Source organism: Danio rerio, chromosome 7 (assembly GCF_049306965.1).
Source record: "Danio rerio strain Tuebingen ecotype United States chromosome 7, GRCz12tu, whole genome shotgun sequence".
NCBI classification, from domain to species: Eukaryota; Metazoa; Chordata; class Actinopteri; order Cypriniformes; family Danionidae; genus Danio; species Danio rerio.
The window spans coordinates 40,021,052-40,044,408 of NC_133182.1; the positions used below are offsets into that span (position 1 = coordinate 40,021,052).

Consider the following 23,357-nt stretch of genomic DNA (forward strand, 5'->3'; position numbering starts at 1 on the left):
TAGTGTAGTCGGGTGTGTAGTAATTATAATAATAGTGATACAAATCTTATTTTATATAGCATAGAGTATATGGTACTCAAAGTAAAACAAATGAGCACATGTATGGGACAAATTCTGGACTTTTTATCAGTGGGGGATGGGTCTTTCGAACCACCAGAACCCCCCCCCCTAGCTACAGGCCTGTGATATAAGACAGGCCTGTAAATGTTAAAATGGCTTGCCATACTGGTTTTCTAAGTAAAGCTTTGATGTTGAGCCAACCTTTTTGTAACAAAATCAGACCGGGGAAAGTGCACAAATCACAACAAAATCCCAAATGCTGGGTTGTCCTAACCTAACATCGGGTCAGATATGGACATATACCCAACAATTGGACTAAAAAGTGTAATTTAAATTTAATTGAAACATTAACCCAACATGCTGGGATAGGACAACCTCTCATTTTTGTGTTGTGTGTGTGACCTCAAAGAGATCTTCCAGGACAGAACATTTTTTGACAAAAAAAAAAAAAAAAGTATCCACAGTATTTTCTCTTAGTGCACAGATAAGACCTAATGAAATGTTACAAGTGTCCTGTACAAGCTACAAAAATTCAGTTATAGATGGATGCATAATCCAAATTGATAGACTAAACATTAAACTTCATGGTAATTTTTGAGTTAAACTTTAGACAGGTAAAAAACAGGTGCACTCTACTGTTGTTTGAAGCAGAATGCATATGATGCAGTGGATGAAATATGCTATTATTAGCACTCACCAGTCTGGAACTTTTACAGTAGGGTAAAGGTGGTGTGAGGAATGGGTCACGTTCTCTTTAATCAGCCTGTTGCAGGTTTGAGGGTTTGTATTAGTTACTATAGCAACAGTCTGGCAACTGGTTGCTGATAATAATACCGCCTCCGGTTTTATTACTCGGAGTTAGCAAAACAAGCAAAAACCTATTCATAGCTAAACATACTTTACCTTCACACGGACGCGACCAAACTATCAGGGACCGTGCTGTGGGCAGCCGTGTAGTAGTTTTATCGCGTCGCGCTGTGTGTACAGTGTTGATAGGGCACTGGAGGTCACTTCCTGATTTACTGACAGTCGGCAATATGCCTTAACAGTTTCCAAACGCTCTGCCTCACTTTAAATCACCGTGTTTTACGTCCCCTGACGTTTTACGCGGAAACGGTAATAGTTTTTGACTTTGTTTTGAAGCCGAGCAGCGCTCCATTCAGTCGTACGGCAGGTGAATTCATCGATTCGCGTGTTTTTTTCTGGCATGTTCACATCGGTGAGGATGTTTTAAAATGGCGGTGTCAGCGTCACAACAGGTAAGAAATGTTACTTTACATTAGCTCCTATCGCGCTGTTAATGTTACTCGTGCGCAAAGTTTGATTATAGTTTGAGCCATTTGCAGTCAGTCTCTTATAAAAGTTGAATGTCGCCTGAACAAAGAGCGAAGAGACCTGCAAGACGGCGAAAAGTTGTGTGTTTGAGTGAAGTTTAGGTGTTAGGTGATGAATGACCGGTAGACGTGTTGGTAAAATCGAGCAGTATCAAAATGTTAGACTGATAATAGTAATGTTTAATGTATTGTTTACTGGAGTAAAGGTGAGGAGGTGATGGACGCACACACGTCTTTCCACCTGCAGCAGGAACATGGCAGAAGCAGAGCACTCGACCAATGAAAGCAACATAAACACTCACAACAACGATGGTAAGTTCATTTTAACGCTATGTGTGTAACAGTTAAGCTGATAATGTCACAATAATTACATCACTATTAATATTACTGTGTTGTGCATCACTAACGTTAGTTCTTGAAACATGGAATTAAACAGAGGATGCCAAACAGAAAATAAAAGTTTATGTATTAGAATCATTTTGATTAGTCTGTTCACCATGCTCAGATGTGTAATCAGTTATTTAGTGTAATCTCATGATATACTCTTAAAAAAATCTTAGTTTGAAATTTTTATGAAATCAAAAAATACAAATCTTGTGTAAAAAAGTGTAATGGCAGTTTGCTTTTTCATTCTCCACCATTTTCCCTAAGGGTAGGGCACAGAATGGTTTACTTTTCATTTGTCAGGATGCAATAAAATTTCAAATGAAAGAACCATAAACCTTTCCAAGCTTCAAACTATAGATTGTTACAAATAACAGTCCAAAAAATATCTATCAATCCCCTTCCCGTTTCTTATGATTCACTGCCTTGTTGCGTATGAAAATGACTAAAGTCATGTGATGTAGTACAAATAATATAAACAAGACACATTCTAAATAACAACATTTCCTTATACTTCTAATAAAAAAGTAGAAATGATTAATGATAAATAGTTGTGTCTGTTATCTGTATTAACAGATAATCTGTGCAAATTAATTTTGTTATCTTTAGCCAAAATTAGAAAGTTAGCTTGTCTGATTGATGGCTTGGGCAGAATTTCCTTAACGATTCCTAGTCATTAGTCAAGTCAGAGTTCGAGGAGGAGCACTAATATAAAACTCTATTCAATATTCCACAGCAGTTTGAAATAGGTCACAATACCAAAGTAGCACTAATAAAAATTTAGATTCATGCAGACTTTGAGTAATCAAATTATCCAGTTATCAGGTGAATCACAGCATTACAAATTTTAAGCGGAGTTAGTTTTTATTCTTGTTTTGCACATATTTAGAATTAACTGTTTAAGTGTAATTAGAATTTCATATTTAGCTTGAGTATCAATGAAATAAATAAGTTCTACTCAGCTCTGGAAAATATACAATAATACTTCTTGTTCAGTGATTTATTTTTATATAATGTTTAACCTGATAGTCAAGCATCAGCACAGTTATTACAAATAAACCAGCTTCACTTTTTCTTGCCTAATGAAGGATTGTGGATTCAGAGAGGATCCTCCTTATAGTGTTATACATGAATTATGAGTTTATGATCTGCTTCGTGGCTCTGTGAGTTGAAGTAGTTTATGAGTTTAGTTGGAAAAAAAGTAATCTAATTCTGCAGTAACAGGTTAACAATCAAAGGCAGCTAGCTCTCTGCAACTCTCACATGGTCGCCAACTGAAGCTAAGCAGAGCTGCGCCCGGTCAGTACCTGGATGGGAGACCACATGGGAAAGCTAGGTTGCTGCCGGAAGTGGTGTTAGTGAGGCCAGCAGGGGGCGCCCAACCTGCGGTCTGTGTGAGTCCTAATGCCCCAGTATAGTGATGGGGACTCCATACTGCTCAGTGAGCGCCGTCTTTCGGATGAGACGTTAAACCGAGGTCCTGACTTTCTGTGGTCGTTAAAAATCCCAGAATGTTCTTTGAAAAAGAGTAGGGTTTTAACCCCGGCATCCTGGCCAAATCTGCCCACTGGCCTCTGTCCATCATGGCCTCCTAATCATCCCCATTCCAATTGGCTTCATCACTGTCCACCTTTCCACCAATCAGCTAGTGTGTGGTGTGCGGTCTGGCGCAAAAATGGCTGCCGTCGCGTCATCCAGGTGGATGCTGCACACTGGTGGTGGATGAGGAGATTCCCCCCATTGTGTAAAGTGCTTTGAGCGTCCAGAAAAGCGCTATATAAATGTAAGGAATTATTATTATTATTATTATTATTAAAGACCAGAGATAATTCTTTAAATATGAGAAATGTTTGGGCTGGGCAACCACTGAGATTGTGAAAGCTTTGGTATTGTTTAAGGTGTGTGCTGTTGGTCTATTAATGCATTGTTGTGCTGTCAACTGGTTCAGTTACGGATTGTTCTTTCAATTGAAGATTTTTATTGTTCAGATGTTCTCTATACAACCGAGTGTTGGGTTGTAGATTATAGGCACTTTTTTGTGTCTCTTGCACACACCTGTGACACACTAAGCCATATTCAATTGGAGAAGAAGAACCAGTAGAGCTTGTATGATTCCTTTTCTCTCCTGTATTATATAGTTATTATACGTCTATAAGAGGTGCAATATGAAAATCTTATGTCTCACAAAGAGTGTGGTCTATTTTTCACTTTATTTTAAATGTGCTACTGTCCTCAGGCTGTTCGTCTGGTCACCAATCATTCTTCCTCTATCATCATTAAATCAAAGAGCTATTTTGGTCCAATTTTGATGGAAGATGTTGTCCTTCAGATGTGAAGGACGTTGAGCTGAAGGGAGTGTTGTTGACAGGATGTTTCCTCAGGTCCTTGGGTCACATTTTTAGTGTGGTTTCAGGTTGCTTTGGAGTTTTGATGTCACTCTGTTATGTAGTGATCAGCTGGTATACAGTGTGAGGTAACTAAAGGTTGTTGTGCTGTTTTTTTATTGAGGTAAGACTCTGGAAAGTGTTTACCCAGGTTGAATCTTATCAGTATGTGTTTACCTGGAACATAGACATGCATGGAGTACAGTGAGGGCTAATAGCACAGATTTATGAGTACCTCTGTTATTCTGTCAAATATTTATAGGCAATCTAGTTGTCGAGTTCCTGGAGGGCTGCAGCTCTGCAGTTTAGTTCCAACCCTAATTAAACACACCTGATCAAACTAATTGAGTCTTTCAGGCTTGTTTGAAACATACAGGTAAGTGTGTTGAAGTAGGATTTGAAGTAAACTCTGCAGGTTGAAACCCCTGATGTAGATTGAGAAGTACAGAAAGAGGTTGATTTAAGTCTGTACATGAGACTCTGAGACATACTGTAACCTATAATCCTCAGTGCAATGCAAGATGTTAACAGAAGCCATTTTTTGCTAAAACAACCTTTTCCACTATAAAGAACCATTTGTGCAATTAGGTAAGAGGTAAAAGGAATTTTTCACAGTATGTGTGAAAATATTTTTCCTTCTAGAAAGTCTTATTGTTTTATTTCGGCTAGAATAAAAGCAGTTTTAAATTATTAAGGGACTAAATTATTAGCCCCTTTAAGCTGTAATTGTTTTGATAGTCTACAGAACAAACCATCATTATACAAATACTTGCCTAATTACATTAACCTGCCTAGTTAACCTAATTAACCTAGTTAAGCCTTTAAATGTCACTTTAAGCTGTATAGAAGTGTCTTGAAAAATATCTTGTCAAATATTATTTAGCGTCATCTTGGCAAAGATAAAATAAATTCATTATTAGAGATGAGTTATTAAAACTATTATGTTTAGAAATGTGGTAAAAAATATTTTCTCCATTAAACAGTAATTGGGGAAAAAATAAACAAGTGGTCTAATAAATCATGGGGGCAACAATTCTAACTTCAACTGTACACAGGATTAAATAAATTAAAGCACAGATGAAAAGAGAACAAATATAAAAATGAAACAGACAACACTTTATAGTTTTTGGAGGATTCTAGTATTGAGGTACAGAAATTCAATAATGAAATGTGAAATAGCACTCTATTGTCTTTGTTATATAAATTTAAGAAGCAAATGTATTCGCTTGTTAAGTCGTGACGTATTGAATGATGTTTCCAATATATATATAGCAATTGTGATTTTTATTGTATCGCTTTGTAAACGTTTATTATAACCATTTGATTAGTCTCCCCATTCAGTTCGATAGAGCCCTTGGACACGGAAGCCGCTTCGCGTGACGTCATACTTAACAAGGGGATAAAGTGGCAAACTTTATAATATTATGTCCAATTGGTTTAAATTCATTTGCAATTGCTTGGCATCACACCTGCGATGTGACTATTGCAGATTTGCATATTGCGATATCTATGCTGAAACGATATACCATACGATAACCACTCATGTTCCTTGAGATTGGCTGATGTTATCCTCATCCTAATCCCAGTCTAGATTTGATGTGGTGGAAACATTAAATTACTAAAATGTAGTTTGGTTTTTCTAAAACGAGAGGGATTAAACATCCATGTAAATTTAATGCCTGCATATTTTCTCATTTCTGCTTTTGCAATTTGTTTTTCTAGGTCCTGAGGTCTCATCATTTAGCAACTCTTCCCTCAACCAGTGTTTGCCGATTTCCTCCAAACCTCTCACCCAAAACAATGTTGACCATCACGTGCCCTCAGACACTCAGCCGCCGAATGTTTCCCTCAGCTGCAAATCATTTACTTCCTTTAACGGTACATGTGAAGAGGATCGAAGTAGCTTGGGCTCTCAGGACTCTGGTATTCCCACCCTTGAGATAAACCCACCTGAGCACATTCACGCTCGAGTCACCATTGCTGAGCTGGTGGTTCCACCTCCACATGATGATAATCCAGCAACATTAAACTTAGATATCTCGGATGGATCTTTACTCAAGTCTTCCACCTTCCCCCGTTGTGACTTTGATTTGGTACGTCACTATGGTCCAAGCGGGCTCTCAAGCGCTGCTGGCAAGGGTACTTTGAACCGTAGTGATGATATTTCGGTGTGCAGTGTGTCCAGTTTAAGTACTGAGTTTTCAACCACATTGTCAGTCAGTAATGAGGACTTCCTTGACTTCATGGTTACATCTGAGTCTAGCGCTGTTGTTACATTTGAGAATGAAGATGTCTTGCATCGGTTTGACAGTTCACTCTCTGCACCCATTGACCTGCATGGCAAGCTGAGCAGCCCCCAACGGCAGCCTGTGGGGGTCTCTGGAGCACATGAGGCTCGGCCTAAGAGATTGGGTCCACTCGCCAGTTTCTTCAACAGGTATTGTAGCATTTGCATTTCAGTCTTGTTTAACTCGGTCCAAGAAACCAATGATTTGTCCAGCAGTTTATGATAATGCTTTATATTGATGTTCCTTCTTCGATATTAAAAACTATGATGCAGTAATGTGTTACTGTAACTGTCTATCAATCATCAGAGTATTTGCAGACGGTCTGCTTTTCTGATAGCGTTTTATTTTGATGCTTCCCCAACATGTTTTTCACTGTGTAAGTGAGTTTGGAAGTGCACTTCAAATTGTTCTAATCCCAACCCAACAGTCTGCTAAAACTTCTCCTCTAGTCGACAAAGTGTAATGGGACAAAACAAGTTGTGAACTGATTTGGCCATAATTGTATGAGTCTCACCAAAATAACATTTATGACAATGTTGTAATAGTATTATTCAGTCATTTCAATATTTTCCCACACTCTTTATTTCTTTATTAAATCTTTTGAATGTAGATGTTTCTGAGCATAGGTTCGAAAAGTGCTGTTCGAAAAGTATGCTTATGTTTTTTTTTGTTGTTTTAAGATTCAGCCTTTTTTTTTTTGTACAACGGAACCTACAGTTGTAAAAAGGCAATTGCTGTGAGCTGTGTTTCCTTCATATAACTGCAACAACTCTCTCCAAGTGTCTTTAAGTGAACATGGCAAGTTCTTCCTTTTTATAATCAGTATTTGAGATTAAAAAAGCACTAAAGCATGCTGGTATCTCTCATCAGTAGGGCCAGACAGCATCTGTGGACATAATTTGCTGTTTCTGCAGAGAATTTTGTAAAAAATCTGCGGAATGCTTTTGGGAGTATCATAACTAAAACGTAAAATATGCAATAAAAAATTTTAACTTTTATTTAATGTTTACAATGTAACTCCAATTAGATCCACTTATTGGGTAAACAAAGCAAGTCACTTGTACAATATATCTACTATTTTTACGATTTTATTTAACAAACTGGATTGGAAAAAATCATACGAACATTTTAATTGTACTATTATAATATCACAATAATATTAGTGAAATGAATTTAAAATCTGAATAAATTTAAATGTATGCACATTTACACAAGCAAATGCATATAAGATAAAAATCTGCAGAAATTAGTGGATTTCTGCACGTGCAGATTCCGTGTGGGCCTACTCATCATCAGCAATGTGTTTTGCTAATAATAATATTAAAACCACTACTTAATCAATATGTTTGGAATAAGTAAAGTAAACCATGTCAGTAAACCATTAGCAGGAGTTTTTTTTCCTCTGCATGTTAGAAAGAGCTTTATAAAGCATGCACTTTATATGTTGCTATGTCCACTTTATTATAAAAATCTTTGTTTGGACTTGTAAAGCGATGAATTTTGAGTTATTCGAGTAGGCATTTCATCTTTTATTTTGCTTCTGTGTCCATGAAACATTTTCTCTTCTTTTTTTGTTTGCTAATTTTTGTTAGCTACATCTGGCAACACAACTCAACACTCGCACTTCATTGTGTGTGATGGCTTGGTTAACACTTACAGAAGTGAGACAATTCTGATGTATGTTTCAGCGTATCAAAAACGTTTAGTTTTTACGTTAAGGAATACTCCACTTATTTAAATGCCCATTTTAAAACTGTCCTAGTGGTAAAAAGTTGAGTTTTTTTACCATTTTGTTTTTAAATCCATTTGGCGGAACTTTTGGTCTGGCTGGAGCACTTTTAGCTTGGCTTATCTTGGCATAGATCATTGAATTAGATTAGATTAGAATATTAGCATCTTGCTCAAATGAAAAAAAGTTCAGATAATTTTTCTATTTTTAAAGCTTGACTCTTCTGTAGTTACTTCATGTACTAAGACTGTCAAAAAAACTGCTGCTTTTTTCTAAGCCGATATGGCTATGGAACTATACTTTCATTCCGGCACACAAATCAATACATTTCATGTTGGAAATTACTGGAAACTACTTTCATAATATTATTGTGCCTGCTGCATCCAGGGTACAGCAGCAAAATTCCTTGATTATTACACAGGAATGAGAGTAGTTCTTCAGTGTGTGCAGAACAGGATTAAGTACTAAAAGCAGAGTTGATCACTGAATTTAGCAGTAATGTGCACAAATAATCTGCAGCTCTTCACTCCACCATATTCATCATCACCCTCATTCAGCGTCAGTGCTGCTGAAACACACATGTGCTTGTGCCACATGCATTTGGAATCCAAAGGGTTTAGAAAGCCACTGAATTGTGTGGAGTCAAGTTCTCGAAAGGTATTAAGTAGCTTAGGTTTTTCATATTCTTAATAGAGCTCATCAGTGTCGGGAGTCTAGATCTCAGCTTTACAGTTCACTCAAAGCACTGTTAACAAATATTTTTGATTTTGTGGACCATCTTTCAGAATTGCTTGCCCTTTCATATTTACAATGAAAATAAGCATCTTGAAGCTCTTACCAGATATCCTAATACTGCTCCAATGTTTCCCTTCTGGCTGACTTCCACTATAGTGTTTTTTGAATTTTTCATTGTTTTGAATTTTTTCACTGTTTTTGCATTGCTTAAACGGTGCAAAAATAATAAAAGTTCATTTTCAGTATAGAGTAGTGCTGTTTTGACTTTGATTTCTTTTCTATTTTTCATAAGGGGTCTTTTTGCTAAGAGGATGAAGGACACTGGTGCACTAGAAGGGCAGAGAGAGCCTGGGTGGAAGCTGTTTGGTAAAGTTCCACATAAAGATCTTCCAACCAAAGACTCCAGGAAACTACAAAAGGTATGTTTACTGACTGATCTCCACTCAATACAAGATCTTACAGGAGTCCAAAGTACCTACTTTTAATTTAGCATGTTTTAAGTTTGAGTCAAAATTTTTGAAGTATATTTTCTGTTTTCAGAGGCATCTTTAGCTATTTGCAGTGTACCCTTCATTGAGCATGACATTAACTAGTTGAATAGTCAACCCATGTAATGCCAAGTCCTTTTTAACAACCTCTTCTCTTTATCAAGCAAGTTGTCTGATGTGCTCCTTTTAAAGATTTTTGCACTAGATCAGAAGTAAGGCAAAATGGAGATTTATTCAGCTTCTAACTATGCTTACTTTTTTTTTTTTTTTTTTTACTTCAGAGTTTACTAATTCCAGTCAGATGATGTTTCAGAAACATTTAGAGTTGAGCAAAGTTGATGTTAAGCTCACATTAAGTGTGCAGGCCAGGGTAACACTTTCCACCCATAACTTCTGCAAATATACAGTTAGATATTAACCAAAGAAATGGCACTTAAAGTTGAAGTATTAATAGGTTGCACATAAAGCGATTATTAACACTCTGCTTTGATGCAGAGATAGCAGAATGGATTTTTTTATTATGGGTTTCTTTCTTTTAGTATAAGAAAAAAAGGAATGTAACATTTTCTTGGTAGATTGTTTTGATGATTTGCTCCAATTAAACAATTCCACCTTTCGTGTGAATATTTATCGCTGTAATGTTAATCAGTATTTGGCAACCATGTGAAGTCCGTTAAGAAACAGTGTTTATACATTCCTATGGCTAAGTGTTAAAGGGTCATATTCTTCTTTTTACATATTTAGCTTCCTTTTCAATTCAGAGGGACAGTAGGCAATGTATGTAAACTTCCTCAAACGTCTCAGTTTTAGTCCTGTCACAATATCCTGAATTTATTTGTCACAATATCCTGTGGGGCCGGGCCTTGATTTGTGTTAGTGCTGTTTTTGCCACGTTGAAGAGACGCCATTTCACTAATGCGATATACCTATTCACATGCCATTTCTTCTACAGATGTTAACGTTCACAGATGCAAGCAACATTTTTTGATCGTGTGTTTCTTTGTTTGACAACTAATGTAAAAGGCAACTTTTTTTATGTTTGTTATTACTCAGATGAGTCATTACTCGCCACTTGACATCCTTTTTTGCTTGGTTTATGTCTGTGTGCTCAGAATGCAGATCTTTTTTTTGCGGCCAGAGTATCTGAGGCATGATCTGTACAGACCCTGCAGTCTTTTGTTGTTGCATTTAAAGAGACTAATTTACATGCACACTACGAGTCAAAAGTTTGGGGTCTTTTTTTTTATTTTTTTTAATTTATTTGTATTTTTTTTAAAGAAAATGATTATGTTCATTAAGGCAGCATTTATTAAATGAATCTTTTTAAATGGTTAAATTTGTATTAATTTTAAATAACTGCTTTCCTATTGTATGTAGTTTCAAATAAAATTATTCTCCAGTCATTATTGCTTTTATTACTTTTATTATTAATAATACTCATGATGATGATGATAATAATAATAATAATAATAATAATATATTATTATTATTATTATTATTATTATTATTATTATTATTATTATTAGAGTGATTTCTGAAGGATCATGTGACTCTGAAGACTGGAGTAATGAAGCTGAAAAAACTTTAATGGTCTTGGTTAGGACACCTGAAAGATGGAACGCATTTTTTAACACATGATTTGACACCTTTAATTGCCTTTTTTTTTTTTAATTGGATATTCAACAGCAAATTGATATTGCAAAATACATTGGCTTTATGCATTGGCCTTACATTGTTTTTCATGTATGGACTTTGATTTGTTTAGCACCATTGCATTTTAGTACATAGACGGGTATACAAATTATTATAAAATAGACAGTTTTTCTCTATATTTTTAATGTGAAACAGAGCTAATGAAATCATAACCAGTTTCTCTTTCACCAATCATTAGGCTGCTGTTGATAAATAAACATGCAGGTGGTTATTTTAACCTTTTCTCTGATAAGTATTGAAGTATTTTTTATATCATTATGCAAGAATTGGTCACATGGCTTTACATTGCAGTGCTATGAAGAAATTATTTGTGAATGGGTCTTTGTTTCCAGTGTGCAGAGAAGCCTGCAATTGTGCTTTAGGTAATTTGAACCCCCTGATTCAGCCTCCCAATGTCCATCTACATTACACGCACATCCAACTCCTGCCTTTATCTCTCTTTTTTTGTTCTCAGCAGCTGTAATGGAAGATTGAGGTATTGGATGACCGGTTTAGAGTTGCTGGTTTGTTTAGGATCTGGAGCAGTGGCTTATAGAAAGAGATGACTTGCTATGAACCTAAAATGATTTCCTTCTGTTCTGCATCAGTGCTTTTGACTTTAAACATCGCCTCATTCTGCCTGCTGCCTTCACTTTTTTCAAAGGGATTTTTAAAAGTTCATCATTTTGACCACTTGTTTATGATGTTTATTTACATTTCGCTTTAATCAATGGGATCTCATGAGATCTTATGACACACAAGCCACGTAAAGCAGATTATTCATCATCTTTGTACATCACTCAGGCATGCACAGCGGATCACAGAGCACACCGATCACATGAGACTGCAGTGCAGAAAGCCTCATGCTCATAATAACCGGAATCCATTAGTAAGGCTGCCTGTAAATCATGGATGCTCTCTCAGCACTGTGTGTTGATGACGAGTAACATTAGCACACACACATATGGACACAGCAGGATCAAGAGACGAGAGCTGATCCTCGGCAATCTTCTGATGTAGGCCCTCCCAGATTGGTGCACGTTTGTCAGGACAGGGTAACGGAGAGTTAGGGGGCAAGGAAAAACAGTGTCAAGTAACTTAGCAGGAGTGCGACCGCAATAACAGCAGAAGAGCAGGAGCACAACAGTATCATGCTACTGTTTCTCAGGGTGTGTCCCGTTTTCCTTGCACTCTTCCACTGCTACCGTGCCTTGGCTTTCTGTCTGGAAGGCACTTAAGCTTATAGTTGTGGAGACAGCAATGATAGAGTTTAGTGTCTGAAACGCTGGATTCTGAATGTCTCAACAGCACTGCGGCGTTCATGGTGAGTTGAGTTTATCTGGTCTTATAATTCGCCTTTCTTCCTCTCATTGTTTTCTATTATATGATTTAGAAAAGGTGAGGGGATGAGGTCAATAATGGGAAGGAAATAATGTGGAGAAAGATTCTGTGAGTTTTGGTTTGCTGTTCCACTTTAAGAGTTAAAGTTTTTTCCTTGTCTGATCTTATTAATGAGATTTTCTTTTACAAATTCGACTCATAGTTTAAATGTGGGTCATTTGGTCTGATTTTATCTCTTGAGAGAGTGCAGTGTTGGGTCAAATTAAATATTTATGTTCTGTCAGTTCAGTGTGCGATAGCGTATGCTATCGGATTGCATAAATAAAACAACTTATCTTTATTATTAGTGTTGGGTTATATTGATGAATTAGAATTGAAACTGAATCTACATGTAAACATGCCAATTCATGATTAGGAGCACAGATTTTTTTTTTTTTTTTTCATGCTGTACAGTGTGTGACATAATATTTTTAAAGCAAACTCCAATATTGTAACAGTACAGTACAGTAGATTGTTCCAATTTCATTTGGGCCCATGCTGACATTGTTTTCGCAAAGGCTGATATTTTTCACAGTTCCTGCTGGTTTGGCAACTTTTGCTTCCATGTGGGCAGGTTGTGATAAAAAAGGTTGTGTGTTGTGTGATAAAAAGCTGGATATAAAAAAACTGCTACATTTAGGTGCTTGACCATGTTGTCATGTCTAAAGACTTGAAATGCATTGATTGTCTTTTTATGATGGATTAGTATACTTCAAACTATCTCAATACTCCAATACGCATAAAATATACATTCATACATTTACTTTTTGGCTTATAATCTGGGGTTGCCACAGTGGAATGGACCGCCAACTGATCCAGCATATGTTTTACGCAGCGGATGCCCTTCCAGCTGCAACCCATCACTGGGAAGCATCCATACACACTCATTCACACACACATACACTATGGACCATTTAGTCTTCCCAATTGATCTATAGCGCATGTCTTAGGACCTGTGGGGGAAACCAGAGCACCTGGAGGAAACCCATGCGAACACGTGTAGAACATGCAAACTCCACACAAAAAACTACTCTGAGGCGATTGTGCTACCCGCTTCGCCATTTGCCATTCCCCACTACATAATATATTAATATATAGTTTATATTAAGAATGAGAATGGAAAAATATTGTCTTTTTAACTTTATTTTAATCATATAAAGGATTCATATTTATATCCTGTTTTAATGATTTAATAATCAAGAATTTACTGTGTGTTTTTATTCTTTAGACTATTTGTTAACATATGCTTTTTAGATCTGTGAATTGTTTCCTCTTTCCATGATTAAATGCTTTTTTTTTTTGCTTTTAATTATACTTATTTAATTTATTAATAACTTACGATTGCTTATTTAATATTTTGACAGGAATATGAAAGAAGGAGTGGACACACAAGCAATTCCACATCTCCCAAAAAGAATGTAAGAAAGAACCTGGACTTTGAGCCTCTATCAACCACAGCCCTTATACTTGAGAATCGTCCAGCGTGAGTGTTTTTCTGTACCACTATCAGTTTTATTTTCTTCTCATTTATGTATTATGGGTAAAAGACAAAAAGCATTACATTCTCCTTGGACAAAATTAAGTAATTTTCCTCTTGCATGCAAAGTATTCCCTGCTACGAATTATGAATTATTAATTAAAACTTAGGGATAAGATGATAACTTTTCTTACAAACAGTAACGTGTACATGTGTTGACTGTTGTTGTGTATTAATCTTCAGGAATCTTCCTGCAAAACCTGAGGAAGAAGCCCAAAAACACAGACAACAATATGAGGAAATGGTGGCTCAAGCCAAGAAAAGAGGTAACTTGCTTGATGTGCTTTTGCTATTCTGCGCGTGTTTGAGCTGAAGATCTACAGTTTAAGCAGCATCACAGTAACATTTGGGCTCAGTCTATATATATATAAATATATATATAAATATATATATATATATATATATATATATATATATATATATATATATATATATATATATATATATATAGTAATGCCATTCATTTAAATAGATTTGACTGATCCTTTTTTCATTGTGTGCCTAAAATTTGTGCTCTAGAGGGCGCTGTTGTAAAAGCTTCAATGTAATCCTTTTAACAGAGATTTCCATTTCACTGCTATTCTGCCTCTCACTCTGTGCACTTGTGATTCTGTCCAGAGCTGAAAGATGCCCAGAAACGAAAGAAACAGCTGGAGGACCGGTGTAAACTAGAGGAAAGCATTGGCAATGCTGCTCTCACCTGGAGTCAGGAGATATTACCCAACTGGCAAAGCATGTGAGTTAAAGTGGAGACTGTGTCAGAGATATTATCACATTTATAGTTAAAACGTTTGTCATTTATTGATGTTCCATGTAAAGAATAACCTCAATAGATTAGAGTAGCTGAAAAACTTTGTAAACAGAATAGTTGACAAGTGATGGACGGATTGATGTAAACTTAGTGAGAGCCACGAATGTCTCTGTTGTGTGCTGAATTGAGTTTAAATCTGGCTTGCAACATTTTAAGGTCCAGTTTAACAATGTACCATTTTTCTGCTTTGTTATATCCTATAATCTCTCTTTTGTCCCAATTATACAAAATATAAAAGTAGATATAAAAAAGAATGTAAAAATATGGTTTGAGAAATAGACAGTATATTCATGCATACTGAAGTGAAATTACTTCACTCTGCTAAGCTTAAACTCACTTGGATTTTGACTTTGTCCTTTTCCACACCATTCCAGGTGTTCATCGAAGCGGGTGAGGGATTTATGGTGGCAGGGTCTGCCACCCAGTGTGAGGGGTAAAGTCTGGAGTCTGGCAATAGGAAATGAATTGAACATCACAGATGGTATGAATGTGTTGTTTGCTTTACCACTCAGACCTCATAAATATCAAAAGGATGAATTTAATTGATTTATTAATTAAATAAATTGCTACATTTTATAATTATAATAGTTTATAAAATATATACGACCAATCAAAAGTTTGGAATCAGTTTTTTTCTCATGTGTTTTTTATTCTGTTCATCAAGGCAGCATTTATTAAATGCAAAAAAAAATTGTTAAGGTGTTATATGCTTATTGAAATTTTAAATAACTGCTTTCTTTTTGCATGTAGTTTCAAATAAAATTATTATTCCAGTCTTTAGCTTTTATTACTATTGCATTAATAATAATAATAATAATAACAATATAATAATAATTAATATTAGAGTGATTTTTGAAGGATCATGTGACTGGAGTAATGAAGCTGAAAAATTCTTTAAAATTACTGGAATAATTTATTACATTAAATTATAAACTACTTCTATATATTGCTTTTTTGTGTGTTTTTTTTTTCTCCAAAAGAGCTAATTATTTAAATTTTTCTCCTACTTTTTACCAAAAACGTGCATATATTTTTTTACTTTAAATTGGCAACATGAGCTTAACTTGCATGATCACTAATCATGATTAAAATATCAAGCTTTGTAAAGTAACGAGTAAGAATGTTTCAAATATTGAATATGAACTCATTCTTGATGAGATGGACAGGTTTGCAATATATAACATATGATGCATTCTGTTCATGCATTTTATGTTTAGTAAATATATGGGTGCAATCCTTGGAGATGAGTTAACACTTTACTTTAGCAGATCTCCAATGAAACTTTTGGGTGACACCACATCAATTTTTTAGTTGGATTGTTACACGTTCCATATAGAAATAACAATAAATTATTTATGATTGCATTTAACTAACCCTAAATTTAACCCTTATCTTAATGTAAACCAGACAGTAACGATAAGTATAGTTCATTAATATCGTTCATTGCTTGGTTAGACTGTAACAAGGATATCCTAAAATAGCATGACCCAAATTTTGATTCATAAAACCAGTTACATGTAATAACCATACTGTACCACAAGAGGGTGTCATTGGAAAGGAAATGAGAATCTGATATTTACATTTACGTTTATAACAGAGCTGTATGACATCTGCCTGGCAAGAGCGAAGGAGAAGTGGAATGCCTTTGTAGCCCCAACAGCTGCTGTGGAAACTGAAAGTGAAGGTGATTTAATCAATTCTATTTTTCAGCTTTCTAACATTTTAAAACTTAAGCACAACTTGCATGGTTTCATTATTTTTTAAATCCAATATAGTACATTCTATTTTTTTAAGCTTGTTTATTTATTAACTTTTTTTTTTTCTGTTGAACTCATTACTCATTTAACTACTGCTCATTTTTTAGATGCAGGCTTGTCTCATGCTGATCGAGAGGCCAGTCTAGAACTAATCAAGTTAGACATTTCCAGAACATTTCCCAATCTCTGTATATTCCAAAAGGTAGGACGTATTTCTCTTTCTGGTCTTTGATATCATCTACTGACAATTGGGGTCATTATCTCTTTATTTAATAAATTTTTTTTTATTGATTTCAAGGGGGGCCCATACCATGATGTATTGCACAGCATTCTGGGAGCTTACACTTGCTATCGTCCCGATGTGGGTTATGTAAGTACTACTTTGTTTAAGTGATGATTATTTTAAACATGCTGTGCACCACAGTACTGTTTACAAGTAAAACCTCTCTGAGACTTAACATTAACCTCAGTTTACTTCGGTATTGACACGTATAAGAGATTTTGAGAGTGTAAAACTGACAGAGATGTTGTGTTGTACAACTGGTTTGCTGGGGTATGGCAAGCAGTAGTGTTTTAACTATTATGCACATAAGAAGCAGAGTGTTAGACCTAATTTTGCTGCAGATGCGAGAACATACTCCACATCCTGCTCACAAACCGCATTATCAGCGACTGGCCAAAGAGCTCTCGCACCTACTCCTCCACTCAGTGCTGGGGTAAAGGTCATTATCACACTGCAAAAATTACATGTTAAATTAAGATCTACTTTTTTCCATTATTCCATCTGAGGTCGTTTTAACACCTCTACGCTTATGATGCAACTATTTGATATATGTATTACCTATTAAAATGAAGTTGCATGAACTATCCTTGGTGAGAAAGAATATATGTATGTACTGTGCTATTACTTTTCATTGTTAGCATTTGAACAAAACTCTTCTAGTAAGAAGAAATAAATTATTTATTTTTTTGTTTAGTCACTTTAAGTTTTCCAATGCTAGTTTTATATATTAATGACAGCATTATGTGGTCAGCATATCTGCAAGATGAACAAGAAGAGAAGAACTTTTAACAGGTATTTAATTATTTTAGTTGGGTTAGGTGGTTTATGTTTTATTGTGAATTAATATCAGGGCTGCACAGTTAATCATTTTTAGCACGATGATCATTTTTGTGACCCACGATCAGTAAATAAATATCGTGATTTTACAGTATAAATAGCAGTTTCTTCAAAGGGCAGAGTTTAAGGATTGTACCATTTCACAAGAAAGACCTGACTGTGTCTAGATTTTATCAGTTTATTTTAGGAATGTGATGTTGATCAGGTGCAAGTCTTGTGCAAACAATTCTCTTTTTCAGTCCAAGCTTCCGGTAACACTACAAACCTCATTAACCACCTTAAAGGTCATCACATGTGGCTGTTGTCAGCGGGCTAATGAGCTTTGCATTTAACTATAGGCTACGCATTACTAACATTACTAAACCAGACCACATTTGTTTTCAAAATTAACCAAATATTTGCAGAGCCACTAAATCAAAAAGTTACGAATTGAGGTGAGATGGCGTTGGCGATTCAGCTGTTTTTTTCGGATGCTTTTATCAGTCATGTAGACGGAACAAACAGAAAGGAAGCACTCCCTGTCAGTTTTTACTTTTTAATCAAGTTGACAGGCTTGTGTTTTTAGCCAAAACGTCTTTAACATGGTTTAACATTGATTTTAATTCTTATTGTTTTCCATTTTAAATTCCATTGTAATAACACTTTTTTTGGCCCTGTTCATGCGGGGATTCAGGTTCTTTTTCATCATCTGATGCAACTTTTATCATTTACAAGAAAAAAAATCTAATTAAAAGTTTCAGATCTTTTGTTTGTTTTCAGATCATTTATTTTATTTGCTACAGCTAAGAAAAAAAACTTGTCAGAGAAGCCTCTCTATTTTAAACTTGTTTTGTACATGTTGTTTTTTTTATTTGTAGTTGTGAAGTTCAATAGGAATACACACGTGAAAAAAAGTTAGCCAGAGGAATGATTGTCATTATTAATCATGATGAACATTTTGAGCAAAATACACGTGATTATCATTTTTCAGAATAATATGTTGTTTAAAGGTGCTGTATGCAATTTTTTGACTTTTTTAAAACATAAAAATATCATAATATGTTTGCAATTATTTAAGAAATATGCCAAGTGAAGATTCTTGTTTATCTGAAAAACAATGCTAAAGTCAGTATTTCTGCTTTGAAAATGTCGGTTACGTGCTGGAATGGCTTTCTTTGTTTTGGTTTTTTTAACCCACCCAATACCAAATTAGCCAATTATATTTCAGCACCACAGGCTGCCTGGTTGGAAAACTGCTTATTTCATTTATTCATTCAGTCAGAAATTCACTCAAAGCATGTTGGGACAAAAACTCCTTTTAATATAAAAATATTTCTTCCAAAGCATGTCGTTGCCTTTATTTAAAACACAGTTTAGATCAGCGTTTAGTCTTGATAGTCAGGCTTGCTCCTGTTGGTCCTCCATCTGGCAATCTGCACTTGTGTGTGTTTTGATCCAGGTATGTAATATCTAGTTCAACCCCTGGGTGTCAAACTAACATACTGCACCTTTAATGTCATCCGGAATCATTATGTGGTTCTTTTTATTTTGGTACCAGTAATGTTTAGCACCTGCATCATAACAAAAGCAAAATGATCCTCAACCCTAGTAAAAACAATCCATCAGGCAGCAGTGATCTGACATTATTGGGGTAAAGCATGCTTTTAAAAGTATATGCTTGAGTTTTGTAAAGATCACTTTTCATGTTTGTCATTTTCTTTCTCATCTGTTCTCTGGTGTAGGTGCAGGGAATGTCCTTTATAGCAGCTGTGTTGATCCTCAACCTGGACACTGCTGATGCCTTCATTGCATTTGCTAATTTGTTGAACAAGCCTTGTCAAATGGCTTTCTATAGAGTGGACCACAGCCTTGTGAGTTTGAGCAGTTGTGAAGTTCTAAGACCATATTACTTAGACAAGATTTTTCATTTGCTTGTTTTTCTTGCCTAGATGTTGACATACTTTGCGGCATTTGAAGTGTTCTTTGAAGAAAATCTACCAAAGCTTTTTGCACATTTTAAAAACAACAATCTGTCCTCTGATATTTATTTAATCGACTGGTAAGTCGGATGCTTTTTGTTTCTATAAAAGTTAATTTAATAAACTTGTTTCTTAGTCTTGTGAGTTACTTATCATGCCTCTGCCTGTCCAGGATCTTCACCTTGTACAGTAAATCTCTCCCTTTGGACATTGCGTGTCGTGTATGGGACGTGTTCTGTCGGGACGGTGAGGAGTTTCTTTTCCGCACTGCACTGGGTATATTGCGGCTTTATGAGGACATCCTCACACACATGGACTTCATCCACATTGCTCAGTTCCTCACGCGTCTACCGGACTACATCTCTGCTGAGGAGATCTTCTCTAGCATTACCACCATCAACATGAACAGCAAGAACAAGAAATGGCCACAGGTGCGCATCTTTATAAAACAATCACACATAAATGCATCACATACCTGTGTGTACCTGCTAAGTAAATGCAAGGGTGTATTTACACCTGCCTTTTTTATCAAACTCATGTTCGTTTTACTCTTGTGTGCATCTTTTAGGCAAGTTAAATTCAATCGCATGCTGGTGCATACAGAATACACAAACCAATACTAGCTGAAAAGTTGTCACTTTCAAGCTCTGGTATGGTTTATTTTCGTAAGGCTAAGGTGTGAATATGATCCGACCTCGATCTGACACATTTGCAGAAAGCCATGGCCTTTTGAGTTATCAGAGTCCAATTGTTTGAGTTGTGCACCCATGGCGTCTGCTGTTGCTAAACATACCGTAATTCTAGATCTGAAACATGTTTTATTTTTGGATAAAAGAAAAAGGGATTGCTGTGTTTGGCTGTTCTACATTTTTGATGTTACTAATCAACGGTTATTACTGAAATATGCGTAATGTACATTTCATGACCACGTTGCTCTATATTGTGCGTGTCTACCATTGAAACCAAAAACTTGAGCTACAGCAGTGGTAGTGTTATGGACAGGAATTTTTATCTAATATATGTCTGACTTTAGCACACAATTGGTTGTGTTTACATTTTTAACACACATTTTAGTTTACAATTTCTGGTTCGCTTGCTTAAAGGTCAGTGTGAAAGCAAACCACATCAATTTTTCCACACCAAAAACAATGAACAAACTGATTTGCAGGTGTGAATCCACCCTAAAATTCAGAAATATTTAGACCGTTTAATTCAGGGTGTCTGCAAGGTCTTAAAATAAATAATAGTTGATAAAATAATTATGAGAAAATTAAGGCCCTTAAAAGGTATTTGATTATAAAGTCTTAATTGTGTTTTTACGAGGTCTTAAATTTTGTTTAAGCAATATCCAAAGTGTTTTACTCCAAAAAAAGCAAAAATATATATATTTTCCTCCTAATATTAACAACGTCATGCTCGATCCACGTGATTAGTTTGGGCCAAGCTCCTCTGTCCGGGTGATGCCACGTAATTTGCGACAAACGCACAATAGAGCAAAACCATAGAGCAAAACAGATGCAAAATGCGAAAATGTAAGTTTGCGCACTCTTGGATGGAGAAAGATAAGTTTAAACAATGGCTGAAGCCTGTTGCCAAAAACAACCGCGTAATTTATTCTTTCAAGCTTTGTTTCTTCCAAGCTTATTTGAGTTCTGTTGCATGGTTGTGCTCCATTGATTTATTTAACTGCAGCTGTTTATTAACAGCGGTTTATTAAGTGAAAGGTTTGATAATGATTAGAACTTAAAGTGACAATGAGGTCTTAAAATATTCGGAAAAGGTCTTAAAAAGTATTGAAGTTATCTTTAGGGTCCTGCATATAACCTGAAATGTTTCTCTAATTTTGTTCATTTAAAGCATTTTTGCAGAAAGTCTGCAAAATTATTAAAATTATTATTTTTTTTTTACACCTTCATGCATATGCTAGAATTTAGCATGGTTTTGATGTAGTATTAAGTCTGTAACTTACTTAAACTCTCAGAAAAAGTTGCATGGCCATACAAATAATGTTCCTTAAGGAACAGATTGTACCTTTAGTAAAACGTGTACCTTATATGGTACAGAAAAGACCTCTTATAATATTGTTCTTTGCCTTTTATGGTACAGTTGAAGTGAAGGTACACAATTGTTCTCATAAAAAAGGTACATAAGGGTTGGACAACTTCTTTATTGCAATATCTATGAAAATAAATATTACTGGAAAGGCAAAGAAATTTTATGAATAATTTCCATATTAAAACATGAATCATCATGTAAAAGCATATGTTTAAAGAAACATAAACATTAATTATTAAGTTCTATAATACAAAACAACTGGTAAAAAAAAAATCAAAATCATGAATCAAAATTCATGTCTGCGAATGACAGATTTCATCTCTGTAGACATCAAAAACCATTGCGGGCGTGATGCCGAACTGCTCATTTGTGTATACCTGCAAATCTTTGACAATTTACCAAACTTTGTATGTAAAGTGCTCAGCATAATTAAGTACACATAATTTGGAAATGAATATTTATATCCATTACTCAGTGAATATAGGCATTAGGCAATGTATTTTTGGTGCATTTAAACAAAACACATTTATTAAATGGATATATTTATTAAAATAATATTTTATTCACCAAACATATTTAGAAATAGAAAGATAATACAGTTAAATTTAAGCAAAATATTGCAAAAAAATTACAACTTGCAAAAATTTAACTATTTTTAAAAAAATTTTCCCCCTATTTTTAAAAAAAATGTGCATTACATTTTTTTCTGTAACACAAATATTTGGCTGTACTAGTTTTTAGACCGTTATCATAAGTTATTTTGTTAGATAAGCTCCAGATTTGGCTTCAGTACTGACTAATCTAATGTATATGCACAAATATAATATTGTATAGTTTCCTGTTAAAAGTATAAAATTAAAAGATGAGGTGTACTTATATAAGCACTGTATATCACCTTGTGCTTACCATGCTGAGTTAATTTGATACAATATAATTAACGCAATTAACATTTTTCAGACTAATAATTTATGTTGGGGTTTTTTTCAACCACCAAAATCATAGTTTTTAATTGCTGATTATTGCAGATGGCCTGATCCTGCTGCCATACTTGGCTCCTGATTCTGTTTCTGATGATTCTTATGGGCCTTTTCTTCTCGCTCATATTTCTAGGTTCTTCAGGCTTTGCAGAAAGGACAAGATCGAGGCAGTCCACTACTGAAACGCTAAGGATGCTTCCTCATGTCCTTTCTTCCAGCACAGACTAAGAGACAAACTCATGTTGACAGTGAGCACTTCCTGCAGACCTCTGGACCACATCAGAGACCCATTGTACGTGTCCTCTTCCTTGCAGACTGAAAGCAACACATCCTGTGAATGTACACTCCAACTCTCAATTCAATGTGGCGATGTAAGTTTGTGAAGCTCTGAACTATTTCATGTCTCTGTCCTCCTCAACTTTTCTCTTCTGCTTCATCCTTTTGTCTTTTAAATGTGACATTTCCATCGAAGAGAAATAAAATAATGTATGTTTTGCTGTGGTTTTCTGAGCTTGTTTTTATTTTTCTCATTGTTTTTATTGCTGAAACATAGTGACTTGAAATGAGATTCTTGGCAGAGTTGCACTGTTTTTTTTACCCCCTTGAGTGTCCTTAAATCATAGAATCTCAGTTTTGAGCTTTAAAATACTTGGCACACAGATCACAAG

At 35.3% G+C, this 23,357-nt stretch overlaps 2 protein-coding genes across 5 annotated transcripts in view; both read left to right on the forward strand.

Annotated features, from left to right (window-relative positions):
* esyt2b (extended synaptotagmin-like protein 2b) overlaps nt 1–23,357 on the forward strand; it is an 860,030-nt gene that overhangs the window by 336,119 nt on the left and 500,554 nt on the right. The window lies entirely within an intron of this gene.
* On the forward strand, nt 1,082–23,186 carry tbc1d14 (TBC1 domain family, member 14). Of its 3 annotated transcripts, none has more exons than XM_005166439.6 (15): nt 1,082–1,319; nt 1,596–1,706; nt 5,885–6,599; nt 9,207–9,333; nt 13,839–13,957; nt 14,195–14,277; nt 14,630–14,747; nt 15,197–15,303; nt 16,420–16,506; nt 16,687–16,781; nt 16,878–16,949; nt 19,421–19,549; nt 19,628–19,737; nt 19,830–20,088; nt 22,823–23,186. In XM_005166439.6, the coding sequence occupies exons 2-15, from the start codon at nt 1,649–1,651 to the stop codon at nt 22,877–22,879; spliced, it is 2,136 nt and encodes a 711-aa protein (XP_005166496.1). In that variant the 5' UTR covers nt 1,082–1,319; nt 1,596–1,648; the 3' UTR covers nt 22,880–23,186. The 3 variants fall into 3 exon arrangements, with proteins under 3 accessions (XP_005166496.1, XP_683181.1, XP_005166497.1); XM_678089.10 differs by having other exon boundaries at nt 1,601–1,706; XM_005166440.6 differs by lacking the exons at nt 1,082–1,319; nt 1,596–1,706; nt 5,885–6,599; nt 9,207–9,333 and adding an exon at nt 11,980–12,418.